Source organism: Anas platyrhynchos, chromosome 17 (assembly GCF_047663525.1).
Source record: "Anas platyrhynchos isolate ZD024472 breed Pekin duck chromosome 17, IASCAAS_PekinDuck_T2T, whole genome shotgun sequence".
Lineage (NCBI taxonomy): Eukaryota > Metazoa > Chordata > Aves > Anseriformes > Anatidae > Anas > Anas platyrhynchos.
In genome coordinates, this window is record NC_092603.1 from 227,501 (window position 1) to 242,910 (window position 15,410).

Genomic DNA, 15,410 nt, shown 5'->3' on the forward strand with positions numbered 1-15,410 from the left:
GATTTGTGTTTGGGGGGGGCCGCGGCAGCTGGGGAAGGGGGCGTGGGGGGTGATCGGGTGCCGGGAACGCGGCGCTTTTGGGGCGAATTCCTCCCTTTTCGGGGCCGCGGCAGTTGGTCCTCCAACACCCCCCTCCCCCGCCCTCCGGGACGCGGCGCTCTGTCCTCCCGCCTCTCTACTGCTCCCCGCCTCTCCGCCAATCAGCGCCGGCCGCGTCACGTGGTGCGCGCATGCGCAGCGCCCCCCCGGCCTTTCCTTCCGGGCTCCGGCAGCGGCAGGTGCGGGGGGCGCGGGGGGGGCAAAAAAAACACCAAAAAAGGCTTTTTTTGCCCAGTTTTGCCCATTTTTGCCCAGTTTTTGCCCATTTTTGCCCCATCCAAGCTCTCTGGCGGGGGCTCGGGGCCGTTCGCGGCCGCTTTCCCCCAGTCCCGCCCCCCCCCCGGGCGCCCCCCCCCCTTTGGGCCCCGTTTGCGGCGCTTTAAAAGAGATTTAAAAAAAAACCGAGCCCGAATTGGGGGCGAATCGGGGCGGTTTCGGCCCATTTTACCCCCCCCTCCCCCCACGTGCTGTGCAGGCCGCGCTGTGCTCCCTTTAATTCCTTCCCCCCCCCCCAGCCCGCGTTTTCCCCGATTTCAGCCCAGTTTTGCCCGATTTCCCCCAATTTCACGCGTTTAAGCCCCAATCCCAGGCGGCTCGGGGCGACTTGAGCCGATTTGGGCCGATTTCCCCCCGTTTTAGCCCCCCCCAACGCCCATTTACACCGATTGAACCCCCCCTTAAACCGTTTGAAGCCCGATTTAACCAATTCCGCACCAATTTGCCCCAATCTGACCCCATCGCACCCCAACCTGCCGCGCTCTGACCCAATCCGTCCGATTTCCCCCCATTTTGCCCCAATTTTCCCCCCATTTCCCCCCATTTTCCCCCCATTTCCCCCCATTTCCACCAATAGAACCCTGATTTAAACCATTTTCCCCCCGATTTCACCAATTTCGCCCCAACTTACCCCAATCTGACCTCACCCAGCCTCGCTCTGACCCAATTCCTCCCGATTTTGCCCCAATTTTCCCCCCTTTTTCCCCCTTTTCCCCCCCAGGCCTGTGCGCTCCCGTCTCCGCTCCCCCTGGGTCCCGTCCCCCGCTCTCTTCAGTTCCGGCTCCCTTTGGTTCCCCCCCCCCCATGGCCCCCCCCCAGCTGTTCCTGGCGCCCCCACCCGAGGCCCCCCCCTCCCAGCGGGTGCTGATCGCGGCCCGCTTCGGGGGGGGGGTCCCCGAGGTGCTGCGGGTGCCCCCCGCCGCCCCCCCCGGGGGCCCGGGCCCGCTGCCGGCCCTGCTGAGCGCGGGGGGGGCGCTGGTGGCGGGGGCGGGGGCGGCCGCGCTGCTGCTCGCCCCCCCGGAGATGCTGGGGGGGGGCCCCGGGGGGGGGCCCTCGTGCGCCAGTGGGAGGCGTTCGCCGACGGGGAGCTGAGGACGGCGGGGGCCATCCTGGGGGCGGGGGGGGCCGAGAAGGTGAGTGGGGGGTAATGGGGGGGGGCAATAAGGGGGAAAGGGGGGGGTAACAGGGGGGTGGGGGGGGCAGAAAGGGGGGAGGGGGCAATAAGGGGGGGGAGGGGGGGAGAAAGGGGGGAGGGGGGAGAAAGTGGGGAGGGGGGGCAATAAGGGGGGAGGGGGGGCAGAAAGGGGGGGGGCAAAAATGGGGGGGAGGGGGGGCAATAAGGGGGAAAGGGGGGGTAACAAGGGGGTAGGGGGGGGCAATAATGGGGGGGAGGGGGGGTAATAAGGGGGGAGGGGGTGATAAGGGGGGAGGGGGGGCAGAAGGGGGGGCAAAAACGGGGGGGGAGGGGGGGCAATAAGGGGGTGGGGGGGCAGAAAGGGGGGAGGGGGGGCAATAAGGGGGGAGGGGGGTGATAAGGGGGGGAGGGGGGGCAGAAAGGGGGGAGGGGGCAATAATGGGGGGCAGAAATTTTGGGGGGGGGAAATTGGGGGTCCGATGGGGAGGGGGGGGGGAGAAGGGGAGGGGTTGGGGGGGCAGAGAAACCCCCCCAGTGGCATTGGGGGGGGGGGGGGGGCGAGCGGATTTGGGGGGGGCTGGGCAGACCCGGGGGGGTTCCCCCCACCTTGGGGGGGGTTCCCCAAATTTTAATTTATTTCCCCCCCCCCCCCCCCCCCAGGAGCGGGCGCTGGGGGCCTGTGCCGGGCGCTGGGGGCCCTGCAGCAGCACCTGGCCCCCCCCGGGGCCCCCCCCCGGCCCTTCCTGGTGGGCGCCGCCGTCACCTTGGCCGACGTGGCCGTGCCTGCGCCCTGCTGCAGCCCTTCTGCCAGGTCAGGAACCCCCCCCCGGCCCCCCCGGACCCCCCCCCGATTAATTAATGAACTAACGAGCCCCCCCCGCAGGCGCTGCCCCCCCCCCGCCCGCGCCCCCTTCCCGGCTGTCGCCCGCTGGCTGCGCTCCTGCCTCTGCCTCCCCCCCTTCCAGGCCGTTTTGGGGCCCCCCCCCGAGGCACTGCTGGAGGAGAATTTTGGGGGGGGGCCCCCGAAGCCCTCCCGAGGTGGGGGGGGGTGGGGGGGGCAAAGAGGAGGCGGCCCCCCCCCAAAAGAGCGCGGCGCAGCTGAGGAAGGAGGCGAAGAAAAAGGAGAAGATGGAAAAATTCCGGCTGAAAATGGAGAAGGGAGAAGGCGAGGGGGAGAAGGTAACGGGGGGGGGGGGGGCAGAAATAAATGGGGGGGGGGGAAAAATACACCGGGGGGGGGCTGAAAAATGGGGGGGGGCAAAAAGAGGCCCAGGGAGGGGCGAAAAGGGCAAAAGGAGGTGAAAATGGGGCTGGGGGGGGCAAAAAAACGGGGATGGGGGGGGGAATAAAGGGGCTGGGGGGGGGCATGGGGGCATTTGGGTGCCCCATGGACCCCCCCCTGATATTTTGGTGCCCCCCCCCCAGCCGAAGCCCCCCCCGCAAGGAGCGGCGCGAGCCGGGGGTGCTGAGCTACGACCTGCCCACGGCGCCGGGGGAGAAGAAAGGTGAGGGGGGGGGAGCCAAAAATGGGGCAAAAAAAGCCCAAAAAGGGTCCGCAGAGACGCGGGGGGGGGGGCGCTGACCCTCGTGGCCCCCCCCCCAGACGTGTCGGGGCCCCTGCCCGAGGCCTACAGCCCCCGCTACGTGGAGGCCGCCTGGTACAGCTGGTGGGAGGCACAGCGCTTCTTCAGCCCCGAGGGGGGGGTGAGTGGGGGGGGCTGGGGGGGGATTTGGGGGGGGTTGGGGGGGTCATGGGGGGCTGGGGGGGTCACAGGGGGGTTGGGGGGGGGTCAGGGGGGGTCACGGGGGGGTTGGAGGGGGCTGTGCGGGGATTTGGGAGGGGTTACAGGGGGCTGGGGGGGGATCCGGGGGGGTCACAGGGCTCATGGGGACTGGGGGGGGTTTGGGGGCGCAGGGCCCCCCCCTGATGTCTGTGCCCCCCCCCCCAGAGCTGCGGCGCGGAGCCCCCCCCCCGCGGGGTGTTCGTGATGTGCCTGCCCCCCCCCAACGTCACAGGCTCCCTGCACCTCGGCCACGCGCTCACCGTGGCCATCCAGGACTGCCTGGCGCGATGGTGCGACCCACGGCGGGACCCACGGCGGGACCCAGAGCTGCCCTATAGCTGCCCTATAGCTGCCCCATAGCTGCCCCATAGCTGCCCCATGGCTGCCCTATAGCTGCCCCATGGCTGCCCCATGGCTGCCCCATGGCGGCTCCAGAGCTGCCCCACATCCCCAGCCCCACATCTCCTGTCCCCATCTTGCCCATAGCCCTGCCCCACACCCTGCCCCCCATCTCCTGCCCCATATCCCTGCCCCACACCCCACCCCATATCTCCTGCTCTATATGCCCTGCCCCATATCCCCGTCCCATAGCCCCAGCCCCACACCCTGCCCTATAGCCCTGGCCCCCCTGCCCCATATCCCCACTCCATATCCTCACCCTACAGCCTGCCCCACATCCCCGCCCCACACCCCGCCCCACATCCCCTGCCCCATATCCCCACCCCACACGCTGCCCCGTATCCCCTGCCCCACACCCCGCCCCACATCCCCTGCCCCACATCCCCTGCCCCACATCTCCTGCCCCACATCCCCTGCCCTATATCCCCTGCCCCACATCCCCTGCCCCATATCCCCGCCCCACATCTCTCCCCGCAGGCACCGGATGCGGGGCGAGGCCACGCTGTGGGCCCCGGGCTGCGACCACGCCGGCATCGCCACGCAGGTGGTGGTGGAGCGGCGCCTCTGGAGGAGCTCCGGGCTCAGCCGCCACCAGCTCGGCCGCGAGCGCTTCCTGGGAGAGGTCTGGAAGTGGAAGGAGGAGTGAGTGCCCCATGGACCCCACAGAGACCCCACAGAGACCCCACAGCGCCCCACGGACCCCACAGAGACCCCACAGAGCCCCATGGACCCCACAGAGAACCCACAGAGACCCCACAGCGCCCCACGGACCCCACAGAGCCCCACAGAGCCCCACAGAGACCCCACAGAGACCCCACAGAGCCCCACAGAGACCCCACAGAGACCCACAGAGACCCCACAGTGCCCCACAGAGCCCCCACAGAGACCCACAGAGACCCCACAGACCCCACAGAGACCCCACAGACCCCACAGAGCCCCACAGAGCCCCCACAGAGACCCCACAGAGCCCCACAGACCCCACAGAGCCCCACAGAGCCCCCACAGAGACCCCACAGCGCCCCACGGACCCCACAGAGACCCCACAGAGCCCCATGGACCCCACAGAGAACCCACAGAGACCCCACAGCGCCCCACGGACCCCACAGAGCCCCACAGAGCCCCACAGAGACCCCACAGAGCCCCACAGAGCCTCACAGATCCTACAAAGCACATATCCTGCCTTATAGACCTTACAGCCCCTATGTCCTGCTCCATAGATCCTACAGACCCCACATCCTGCCCTATAGATCCTACAGATTTTACGTTTTACTGCACAGACCCCATATCCATCCCCACAGCACCCCATAGCACCCCCCAGGACCCCATAGAGCCCCATAACATCCCATAGCACCCCATAACGCCCCCCAGCACCCCATAGCGCCCCATAACGCCCCCCAGCACCCCACAGACCCCCCCTGTCCCCAGGAAAGGCGACCGCATCTACCAGCAGCTGCGCTGCATGGGCGCCTCGCTGGACTGGGAGCGCGCCTGCTTCACCATGGACCCTGTGAGTGGGGCGGGAGGGGGCTGGGGGGGGGGGGTTGCGGGGGTCCCGGGGGGGCCCTGACCCCTTTTTTTTTTTCCCCTTTTCCCCCCCCCCAGAAAATGTCGCGGGCGGTGACCGAGGCGTTGTGCGGCTGCACGAGCAGGGGCTGATTTATCGCAGCACCCGGCTCGTCAACTGGTCCTGCGCCCTCAAATCCGCCATCTCCGACATCGAGGTGGGGGGGGCTGTGGGGTGGGGATGGGGGGGGGCATGGGGGGCTGGGGGGGCTATGGGGTGGGGATGGGGGGATATGGAGGGGGGTATGGGGGGGCTGGGGGGGTTATAGGGGGGGTATTGGGGGGTTATGGGGGGCTGGGTCGCTATGGGGCAGGGCTATGGGGCAGGGCCGTGGGTCGCCGTGGGGCAGCCCTGACCCCCCCGGCCCCCCCAGGTGGACAAGAAGGAGCTGAGCGGCCGCACGCTGCTGGCGGTGCCGGCTACGAGCGCCCGGTGGAGTTCGGGGTCCTGGTGGCCTTCGCCTACCCCCTGGAGGGGCCCGGTGGGTGCGGGGGGGGGCGGGGAGGTGTGGGGGGGGTCCCGGGTGAGGCCCCGCCCCCTCTGACCCCGCCCCTTCCCTCGGCCCCGCCCCCAGGGGGGGAGGTGGGCCCCGAGGAGGTGGTGGTGGCCACCACGCGCCTGGAGACCATGCTGGGGGACGTGGCCGTGGCCGTGCACCCCGAGGACCCCCGGTACCAGGTGGGCGGGGCCGGGGGGAGGGGGCGGGGCCTGGGGGGGTGGGAGGGGCCTGGAGGGAGGGGGCGGGGCCTAAAGGGTGGGAGGGGCTGAGGGGGAGGGGCCTGGAGGGGAGGGGGAGGGCTAAAGGGGGTGGGAGGGGTTAAAGGGGGGGCTAAAGGGGAGGGGGCGGGGCCTGGAGGGAGGGGGCGGGGCCTGGAGGGGGTGGGAGGGGCCTGGAGGGGAGGGGGGCGGGGCCTGGAGGGAGGGGGAGGGGCCTGGGGGGCGGGGGAGGGGGAGGGGCCCAGAGGGGAGGGGGCGGGGCCTGGAGGGGAGGGGGCGGGGCCGGGGCCTAAAGGGTGGGAGGGGCCTGGAGGGAGGGGGGAGGGGCCTAAAGGGGAGGGGCAGGGCCTGGAGGGGGTGGGAGGGGCCTGGAGGGGTGGGAGGGGCTAAAGGGGAGGGGGGCGGGGCCTAAAGGGTGGGAGGGGCTGAGGGGGAGGGGCCTGGAGGGGAGGGGGTGGGGCCTGAAGGGGTGGGAGGGGCTAAAGGGGGGGAGGGGCTAAAGGGAGGGGGCGTGGCCTGTGAGGGTGGGCGGGGCTTACGGGGCAGTGGGCGGGGCTTCTTGTGGGCGTGGTCCCAGCGAGGCTCCGCCCACAGCACCTGCGGGGGCGCCGCGTGCGCCACCCCCTGACCGGCCGCAGCCTCCCGGTGCTGCAGGACCCCTTCGTGGACCCCGCCTTCGGCACGGGTAAGGGGCGGGGCCTGAGGGAGGGGGCGGGGCCTGAGGGAGGGGGCGTGGTCCCTGATGCCCCGCCCACCGTCTGGCCCCGCCCCCAGGCGCGGTGAAGCTGACCCCCGCCCACGACCCCACGGACTTCGAGGTGGGGCAGCGCCACGGCCTGCCCTGCCTGGGGGTCCTGGGGGAGGACGGGCGCATGGAGAACGTGCCCCCCCCGTACCTGGTGAGGGGGGGGGACGGGGGGGTGGGGGGGGTATGAGGGGGGGGATTGGGGGCATGGGGGCGGGATTGGGGGGATGGGGGGGGGCATTGGGGGGGTGTTGGGGGGGGATTGGGGGGGTGTGGGGGGGGATTGGGGGGGGATTTGGGGGCAGGGGAAATGGGGGGGTCACGGGAGGGGCCACGGGGGTGGGGGCACAGGGGGACGGGGGATTCGGGGGTGGGAAACAGGGGCAGGAGGTGGGGGGGGGTTGCGGGGGGGCTGCGGGTGACCGATGTGTGCCCCCCCCCCCCCCCCCATTGTACCCCCCCCCCAGGGCATGCGGCGTTTCGATGCCCGCGCGGCGCTGCTGCAGGAGCTGCAGGAGCGGGGGCTGCTCAGGGGGGTCAGCGACAACCCCATGGTGGTGCCCATCTGCAGGTGGGGGCTGGGGGGCTGCTATGGGGCGGCTATGGGGCGGGGAGATGGATATGGGGCGGCTATGGGGCGGGGGGGGCATGGGGGGCTGCTATGGAGCGGGGGGCTGCTATGGGGCGGCTATGGGGCGAGGGGGCTGCTATGGGGCGGCTATGGGGCGGGGGGCTGCTATGGGGCTGCTATGGGGCGGGGGGGGCATGGGGGGCTGCTATGGGGCCACTATGGGGCTGGCAATGGGGTGGCTATGGGGCAGTTACAGGGCGGTTATGGGGTAACTGCGATGGCTGTGGGGCAGCTGTAGGGTGCGTGTGGGGTCGCTGTGGGGCGGCTGTGGGCTGGCAATGGGGCAGCTCCTGGGCCTGTTATGGGGTGTGTAGGGGGCAGGTGTGGGGCGGCTGTGGGGTGGTTACGGGCTGGCTACGGGGCGGCTATGGGGCGGCTATGGGGTGTCTGTGGGGCGGCCGTGGGGCAGCCGTGGGTCACGGCCCCCCCGCCCCCCCCCCCAGCCGCTCCAAGGACGTGGTGGAGCCGCTGCTGCGGCCGCAGTGGTACCTGCGCTGCGCGGGGCTGGCGCGGGGGGCGGCCGACGCCGTGCGCCGGGGGGAGCTGCAGATCCTGCCCCACAACCACACCCGCACCTGGTTCCAGTGGATGGACAACATCCGGTGAGGGCCGGGGGGCGGGGGGGGGGACCCATAGCATGGGAGGGACCCATAGCTGGGGGGTCCTGCCCCATAGCTGGGGGGTCCTGCCCCATAGTGGGGGATGACCCATAGTGGGGGGTGTGTCCCATAGTAAGGGGTGCCCCATAGCATCGGGATCCTGCCCCATAGCAGGGGGGTTCTGCCCCATAGCATCGGGATCCTGCCCCATAGTGAGGGGTGCCCCATAGCGGGGGACAGGGTCCTGCCCCATAGATCTGGGGTCCTGCCCCAAGTCCCCCAGCCCCATAGCCCCCCAGCCCCATAGCCCCCACCCCAGCCCCACAGCCCCCCCCCCACGAGCTGTGGCCCCCCCCCAGGGACTGGTGCATCTCGCGGCAGCTGTGGTGGGGGCACCGCATCCCCGCCTACTACGTCAGCATCGAGGGGGAGGACGAGCCCCCCGGGGAGGTCAGCGGGGCTGGGGGGCTCTGTGGGGCCGGGGGGGGGCTCTATGGGGCTGGGGGAGTCCCTGTGGGCTGGGGGGGGCCAGAGGGTCCCCATGGGGCCGGGGGGGGATCCCCAGGGGGCCGGGGGGTCCCTATGGGGCTGGGGGTCCCTGTGGGGTGGGGGGTTCTATGGAGCCGGGGGGTCCCTATGGGGCTGGGGGGGTTGTAGGGGTTCTGTGGGGCCATGGGGGTCCCTGTGGGGCTGGGTGGTCCCTGTGGGTCCAGGGAGGACAAGGGGGGCCCTGGAGTGCTGGGAGCGTCCCTATGGGTTCGGGGAGGTTCCTGTGGGTCCAGGGGGTCCCTGTGGGGCAGGGGGGGTCCCAGAGGGACGGGGGGTCCCTATGGGGTCAGAGGGGTCCCTGTGGGTCTGGGGGGATCCTGGGGGGTCCCGGGGGGCCGGTGCCGAGCCGGGCCGTGGCAGGAGGAGGAGGCGCGGCGCTGGGTGAGCGGCCGCAGCGAGGACGAGGCCAGGGCCAAGGCGGCCGCAGCCATGGGGGTGGCCCCCGAGCGCCTCCGCCTGCAGCAAGGTGGGCACTGGGAGGGACTGGGAGGGCACTGGGAGGGTGCTGGGGGGCATTGGGAGGGTGCTGGGGGGCACTGGGAGGGAACTGGGGGGCACTGGGAGGGTGCTGGGAGGGACTGGGGGGCTACTGGGAGGCTACTGGGAGGCTACTGGGGGCACTGGGATGCACTGGGGAACACCAGGGGAGCTACTGGGAGGGTGCTGGGGGGTTCTGGGGGCTACTGGGGGGGTCCTGGGGGGGCGGCGGGGGCTCCCTGGTGGGTACTGGTGCTTACTGGTGCTTACTGGTGCGTACTGGTGTGCAGACGAGGACGTGCTGGACACGTGGTTCTCCTCCGGCCTCTTCCCCTTCTCCATCTTCGGCTGGCCCGAGCCTGTGAGGGGGGGGGAAATTTGGGGGGGGGAGGCTGGGAATTGGGGCAGGGTCCCAGGGACTGGGGGGGGCTCAGGGAATTGGGGGGGGGGGCTCATGGGTTTGTGGGGGAGCTGGGAATTGGGGGGGGTCCCAATAATTGGGGGGGGAGTTCATGGGTTTGGGGGGAGGTCCCAGGAATTGGGGGGGGGTCTCAGGGACCTGGGGGGTTCTCAGGATTTGGGGGGGGGTCTCAATGACTTGAGGGGGGTCCCAGGACTTAGGGGGTGTCTCAGTGATCCGGGGGGGTGGTCTCAAGATTTAGGAGGGGGGGGGGTCTCAGGATTTGGGGGGGGGTCTCAGGATTTGGGGTGTCTCAGGATTTGAGGGGTCTCAGTGACTCGAGGGGGCTCCCAGGATTTGGGGGGGGCTCTGTGCACCCCGGGGGGGTCTGTGTGCCCCCGGGGGGGGGTCGCTGACCCCGTGCCCCCCCCCCAGACCCAGGACCTGTCCCGCTTCTACCCGGGCTCGCTGCTGGAGACCGGCCACGACATCCTCTTCTTCTGGGTGGCGCGCATGGTGATGCTGGGGCTGGCCCTCACCGGCCGCCTGCCCTTCCGCCAGGTGGGGGGGGTCCCAAAAGGTGGGGGGGGGGGGGGGCTGTGGGGCCGGGACCCCCCCATAACGTGTGTGCCCCCCCCCCAGGTGTACCTGCACGCCATCGTGCGGGACGCGCACGGGAGGAAGATGAGCAAATCCCTGGGCAACGTCATCGACCCCCTGGACGTGGTGGGGGGCATCAGCCTGCAGGTGGGGGGGTGTGGGGGGGTATGGGGGCAGGGGGGGGGTTGTGGGGGGGCTTTGGGGCCACCCACCCCCTGTGCCCCCCCCCAGGGCCTCCACGAGCAGCTGGAGAGCAGCAACCTGGAGCCGGCCGAGCTGGAGCGGGCGCGGGAGGGGCAGGTAACGGGGCCGGGGGGGGGGATTTGGGGCCGGGGGGGGGATTTGGGGGGGGCACGGCCCTCACGGAGCCCCCCCCCGGCCCCCCCCAGAAGCGGGATTTCCCCAACGGGATCCCCGAGTGCGGCACCGACGCGCTGCGCTTCGCCCTCTGCGCCTACACCGCCCAGGGTGAGCCCCCGCACGGCCCCCCCAGACCCCAAATAACCCCCCTGGACCCCAAATAACCCCCCTGGACCCCAAATAACCCCCCTGGACCCCAAATAACCGCCCCTCACACCCCAAATGCCCCCCCTGGCTGCCCCAGTGACCCCAAATGACCTCTCAGACCCCAAGTGACCCCTCCGTACCCCAAACGCCTCCCCCAGACCCCAAAGACTTCCCCCAAACCCAAATGCCCCCTCCCCCGGCTCCCCCAGCAAACCCAAATGCCCCCCCTAGACTGAATAACCCCCCCAAACCCCAAATAACCCATCCCAAACGCCCCACACACCCCCCCCAGACCCCAAACGTCCCCCCAGACCCCCAAACGTCCCCCCAGACCCCAAATCCCCCCCCGACCCCAAATAACCCCCCTGACCCCAAATCCCCCCTGACCCCGCTGCCCCCCAGGCCGGGACATCAACCTGGACGTGGGGCGGGTGCTGGGGTACCGCCACTTCTGCAACAAGGTCTGGAACGGCGCCCGCTTCACCCTGCGCGCCCTGGGGCCCCGCTACCAGCCCCCCCCCGGCCTGCAGGTGGGTGCCCCCCCGTGCTGTGGGGCTGGGAGCGATCTGTGGGGCTGGGAGCGATCTGTGGGGCTGCCCCATGGCCGTGGGTCCCTCTATAGGTCCATGGCCGCATGGGGCTGGCGGAGCGCTGGCTGTGGGGCTGTGTGGGGCCGGCTATGGGGCTGTGTGGGGTTATGTGGGGCCAGCTATGGGGCTGGCTATGGGGCGGTGTGGGTCCATGTGGGGCTAGCTATGGGGCTGCCCCATAGCCGTGGGTCCCTCTATAGGTCCATGGCCGCATGGGGCTGGCGGAGCGCTGGGTGTGGGGCTGTGTGGGGCTGGCTATGGGGCTGTGTGGGGTTCTGTGGGGCCAGCTATGGGGCTGCCCCATAGCCGTGTCCCCCCCCATAGGTCCGGGGCCGCCTGGGGCTGGCGGAGCGCTGGGTGTGGGGCTGTGTGGGGTTATGTGGGGCTGTGTGGGGCCCTGTGGGGCTGTGTGGGGCTGGCTGTGGGGCTGCCCCATAGCCGTGTCCCCCCCCATAGGTCCGGGGCCGCCTGGGGCTGGCGGAGCGCTGGGTGTGGGGCTGTGTGGGGCTGGCTATGGGGCTGTGTGGGGTTATGTGGGGCCCTGTGGGGCCCTGTGGGGCCGGCTGTGGGGCTGTGTGGGTCCATGTGGGGCTGGCTGTGGGGCTGCCCCATAGCCGTGGGTCCCTCTATAGGTCCATGGCCGCCTGGGGCTGGTGGAGCGCTGGGTGTGGGGCTGTGTGGGGCTGGCTATGGGGCTGTGTGGGGCTCTGTGGGGCCCTGTGGGGCTGGCTGTGGGGCTGGCTATGGGGCTGTGTGGGTCCATGTGGGGCTGGCTGTGGGGCTGGGTGTGGGGCTGTGTGGGTCCATGTGGGGCTGGCTGTGGGGCTGCCCCATAGCCGTGTCCCCCCCATAGGTCCGGGGCCGCCTGGGGCTGGCGGAGCGCTGGATCCGGAGCCGCCTGAGCCGCGCCGTGGCCGCCTGCGGGCCGCGCTCGAGGCCTTCGACTTCCCCGCGGCCACCGGCGCCGTGCACGGCTTCTGGGTCTACGAGCTCTGCGACGTCTACCTGGTGCGGGGGGGGCGTGGGGGGGGGGCATGGGGGCGTGGGGGGGTCATGGGGGGGTGAGGGGTCATGGGGGCGTGGGGGGGTCGTGGGGGGGTCATGGGGGCGTGGGGGGGTCATGGGGGCGTGGGGGGGTCATGGGCGTGGGGGGTCATAGGAACCGGGGAGGTAATGGGGGGAGGCACAGGGGGTTATGGGGGGGTTGTGGGGGGGTTACAGAGACATTGGGGGCATTGTGGGGTCAGGGGGGGTTGTAGGGCTGGAGGTGGGGGGGGGGTGATAAGGATGGGGGGGTTCTGGGGGCATTGGGGGACAGGGAGGGAGGATGGGGGGGGGGGGGGATGGAGGGTGAGATGGGCACGGGGGGGGCCATGGGGACCTGGGGGGGGACACATGGGGATGGGGGGGGCACAGGGGGCTGACGTGGACCCCCCCTTCCCCCCCCAGGAGTGCGTGAAGCCGCTGCTGGCCCGGGCAGCCAAGAGGGGTGAGGGCGGCTCCGGACCCCCCCCCCCGGCTGAGGACGAGGAGGAGGATGCTGAGGACGAAGGCGCCGAGGAGGAGGAGGAGGATGCTGAGGAGGAGGAGGAAGGCCCGGCCGGGGGGGGGGCGCTGGGGGCGCGGGTGCTGGCGGTGCGGGACTCGTTGCTGCTGAGCGCCGAGGGGGGGCTGCGGCTGCTGGCCCCCTTCATGCCCTTCCTGGGGGAGGAGCTGTGGCAGCGCCTGCCCCGCGCCCCCCCCCGCGCCCCCCAGCCTCTGCGTCTGCCCCTTCCCCGAGCCCAGCAGGTGAGGGGGGGCGGGGGGCGACGGGGGGCGGGGGGACCCTACTGGGACCCCCCTCAGGGACCCCACACGGCCCCGGCAGCCCCAGGGACCCCCCCACACCCCCAGCACCCCCCCAGGACCCCCCCCCAAGTCCCTGGGACACCCCCCAGTCCCTGCCTCCCCCCCACAAGGACCCCCCCCACCACCCCTGCTCCCCCCCCCAAAAGGGACCCCCCCATCCCTGTACCCCCCCCAGTGACCCCCTTCCCCTGACCCCCCCCCCCCAAATCCCTGCTCCCCCCCCCCAAGGGAGCCCCCAAGCCCCCCCCATCCCTATACCACCCCCAATGACCCCCCCCCACCCCTGCTCCCCCCCCAGCAGCAGGCTCGGGGGGGGGGGAATGCTTGGTGTCGGGGGGGGTGAGGGGCTGTAGTGCCCCCCCCTCACACCGTGCCCCCCCCCTGTTGCCCCCCCCCCAGTTCTGCTGGCAGGAACCCCGATGCGGAGGCGGCGATGGAGCAGCTGCTGGGGGCCGCCCGCGCCCTCCGGGGGCTGAGGCAGCAACACGGGGTCACCCGCGGCCGGCCCCCATGTGAGGGGGGGGCATGGGGGGGGCGGGGGGGTGAATGGGGGGGGTAAGGGGGGGAATGGGGGGGGTAAGGGGGGGTGAGGGGGCATGGGGGGGGGCTGGGAGGGAGCCTGGGGCTGTTATAGGGGGGCATGGGGGAGTTATGGGGTGTCTGGGGGGGTCCTGGGGGGGTCCTGGGGGGGTTCTGGGGGGCTCTGGGGGAGTTATGGTGTCTGGGGGGGGTCCTGGGGGGGCTCTGGGGGTTTCGGGGGGTTATGGGGGGTTTTTTGGGGTGTCTGTGGGGGTGTCCCTGCCCGGGGGGGGCTCTGACACCCCCGTCCCTGTTCCCCCCCCCCAGGCTTCCTGCAGTGCCCCCCCGGGCCGTGGGTGCAGTGGTTGCAGCGGGGGGGGGCGCTGCTGCGGGCGCTGGGCTCGGTGGGGGCCGTGCGGGTGCTGGGGGAGGGGGAGCGGCCCCCCCGGCTGCGCCGTCGCCGTCGCCTCCGAGCACTGCACGGTGCACCTCCTGCTGCCGGTGAGGGGGGGCGCGGGGGGGGGCAACCCCTTGGGGGGGGGCTGAGCTCCGGGGGGTCCTGAACCCCCTTTGGGGGGGTCCTGAGCCCCCTTGGGGGGGGGCTGGGGGGTCCTGAACCCCCTTGGGGGGGCTGGGGGGGGCCTGAGCCCTCGGGGGGGGGGCTCTGAACAATGGGGGGGGCAAAATGGGGTCTGGGGGGGGCTGAATCCCTCTGGGGGGGGCCTGAACCCTTTGGGGGGGTCCTGAACCCCCTTTGGGGGGGCCCTGGGGGGGTCCTGAACCCTTTGGGGGGGGGCTCTGAACAATGGGGGGGGGCAAAATGGGGTCTGGGGGGGCTCTGAGCCCTCTGGGGGGGTCCCAGCCCCATGGGGGGGTCCCAGTCCCTTTGGGGGGGGGGGGTCTCTTTCGGGGGGGGGTGCTCCCATTCCCCTGGGGTCTCCCATCCCTTCTGGGGGTCTCGCTGCCCATTGGGGGGGGGGGTCTCTGAGCCGTGCCCCCCCCCAGGGCCCGCCGGCCCCCCCCTGGAGCTGGAGCGTTTGGGGGCGCGGCGCCAGGAGCTGGAGCGGCTGCGGGGGCGGCTGCTGGAGCGCCGGGGGGGGCCGGCTACGCGCAGAAGGTGCCCCCCCACGTGCAGGAGGCCGATGCTGCCAAGGTGGGGGCCTGGGGGGGGGAATTGGGGGATGGGGGGGGGGGTCCTGGGGGGAATCCTGGGGTTGGGGGGATCCTGGGGGGGTTCTGGGGGGCTGGGGGGGGGCCTGGGGGGCTGGGGGGGGGCCTGGGGGGGTCCGGGGGGGCTGGGGGGGGGGTCCGGGGGGGCTGGGGGGGTCATTGGGAGCTATGGGGGGGTCCCCAAATCACCCCCCCTCCCCCCCCAGCTGGCGCAGACGGAGGCGGAGCTGCAGAAGGTTCTGGAAGCGGAGGAGCTGCTGCGGGGGGGGCGCTGAGACCCCCCCGGACCCCCCCCCTGTGTGTCCCCCCCCCCCCCATTAAAGGCGTTCTCAGCACCCGGAGCTGCTCCTGGGGGCGGGGCCAGGGCGGGGGGGCGGGGCTGGGGGCGGGGCCTCGTTGCCTGGCAACGGGAGGGGGCGGGGCTTAGGGAGGGGCCTGAGGCCCAGTGCTCCCAGTACCTCCCAGTGCCCCCCAGTACCTCCCAGTGCGTCCTGTACTTCCCAGTACAGCCCAGTGGCACCACCTCCCAGTACTTCCCAGTGCTCCCAGTATGTCCCAGCGCCCCCCAGTACCTCCCAGTATGGCCCAGTACAGCCCAATACCCCCCAATACCCACCAGTGCTCCCAGTATGACCCAGTACCCTCCAGTGCTTCCCAGTACCTACCAGTACAGCCCAGTATCCCCCAGTACCTCCCAGTGCTCCCAGTACAGCCCAGAGGCACCACCTCCCAGTACTTCCCAGTGCTCCCAGTATCTCCCAGTACCCCCCCAGTACCTCCCAGTGCTCCCAGTACAGCCCA

At 71.7% G+C, this 15,410-nt stretch overlaps 1 protein-coding gene across 1 annotated transcript; it reads left to right on the forward strand.

Annotated features, from left to right (window-relative positions):
* Positions 1-2,928: 2,928 nt before the first annotated feature.
* On the forward strand, positions 2,929-12,879 carry VARS1 (valyl-tRNA synthetase 1). Its single transcript, XM_072024756.1, is given in 26 exon segments — positions 2,929-3,015; positions 3,114-3,214; positions 3,460-3,584; positions 4,171-4,335; positions 5,119-5,200; positions 5,296-5,320; positions 5,323-5,414; positions 5,631-5,673; positions 5,676-5,738; positions 5,832-5,935; positions 6,569-6,659; positions 6,749-6,873; positions 7,187-7,290; positions 7,794-7,952; positions 8,309-8,399; positions 8,859-8,964; positions 9,266-9,336; positions 9,811-9,936; positions 10,018-10,122; positions 10,207-10,275; positions 10,365-10,443; positions 10,885-11,012; positions 11,926-11,992; positions 11,995-12,080; positions 12,522-12,808; positions 12,810-12,879. Coding segments are annotated over 24 exon segments (2,409 nt in total). The 5' UTR covers positions 2,929-3,015; positions 3,114-3,214; positions 3,460-3,498; the 3' UTR covers positions 12,865-12,879.
* Positions 12,880-15,410: the final 2,531 nt, after the last annotated feature.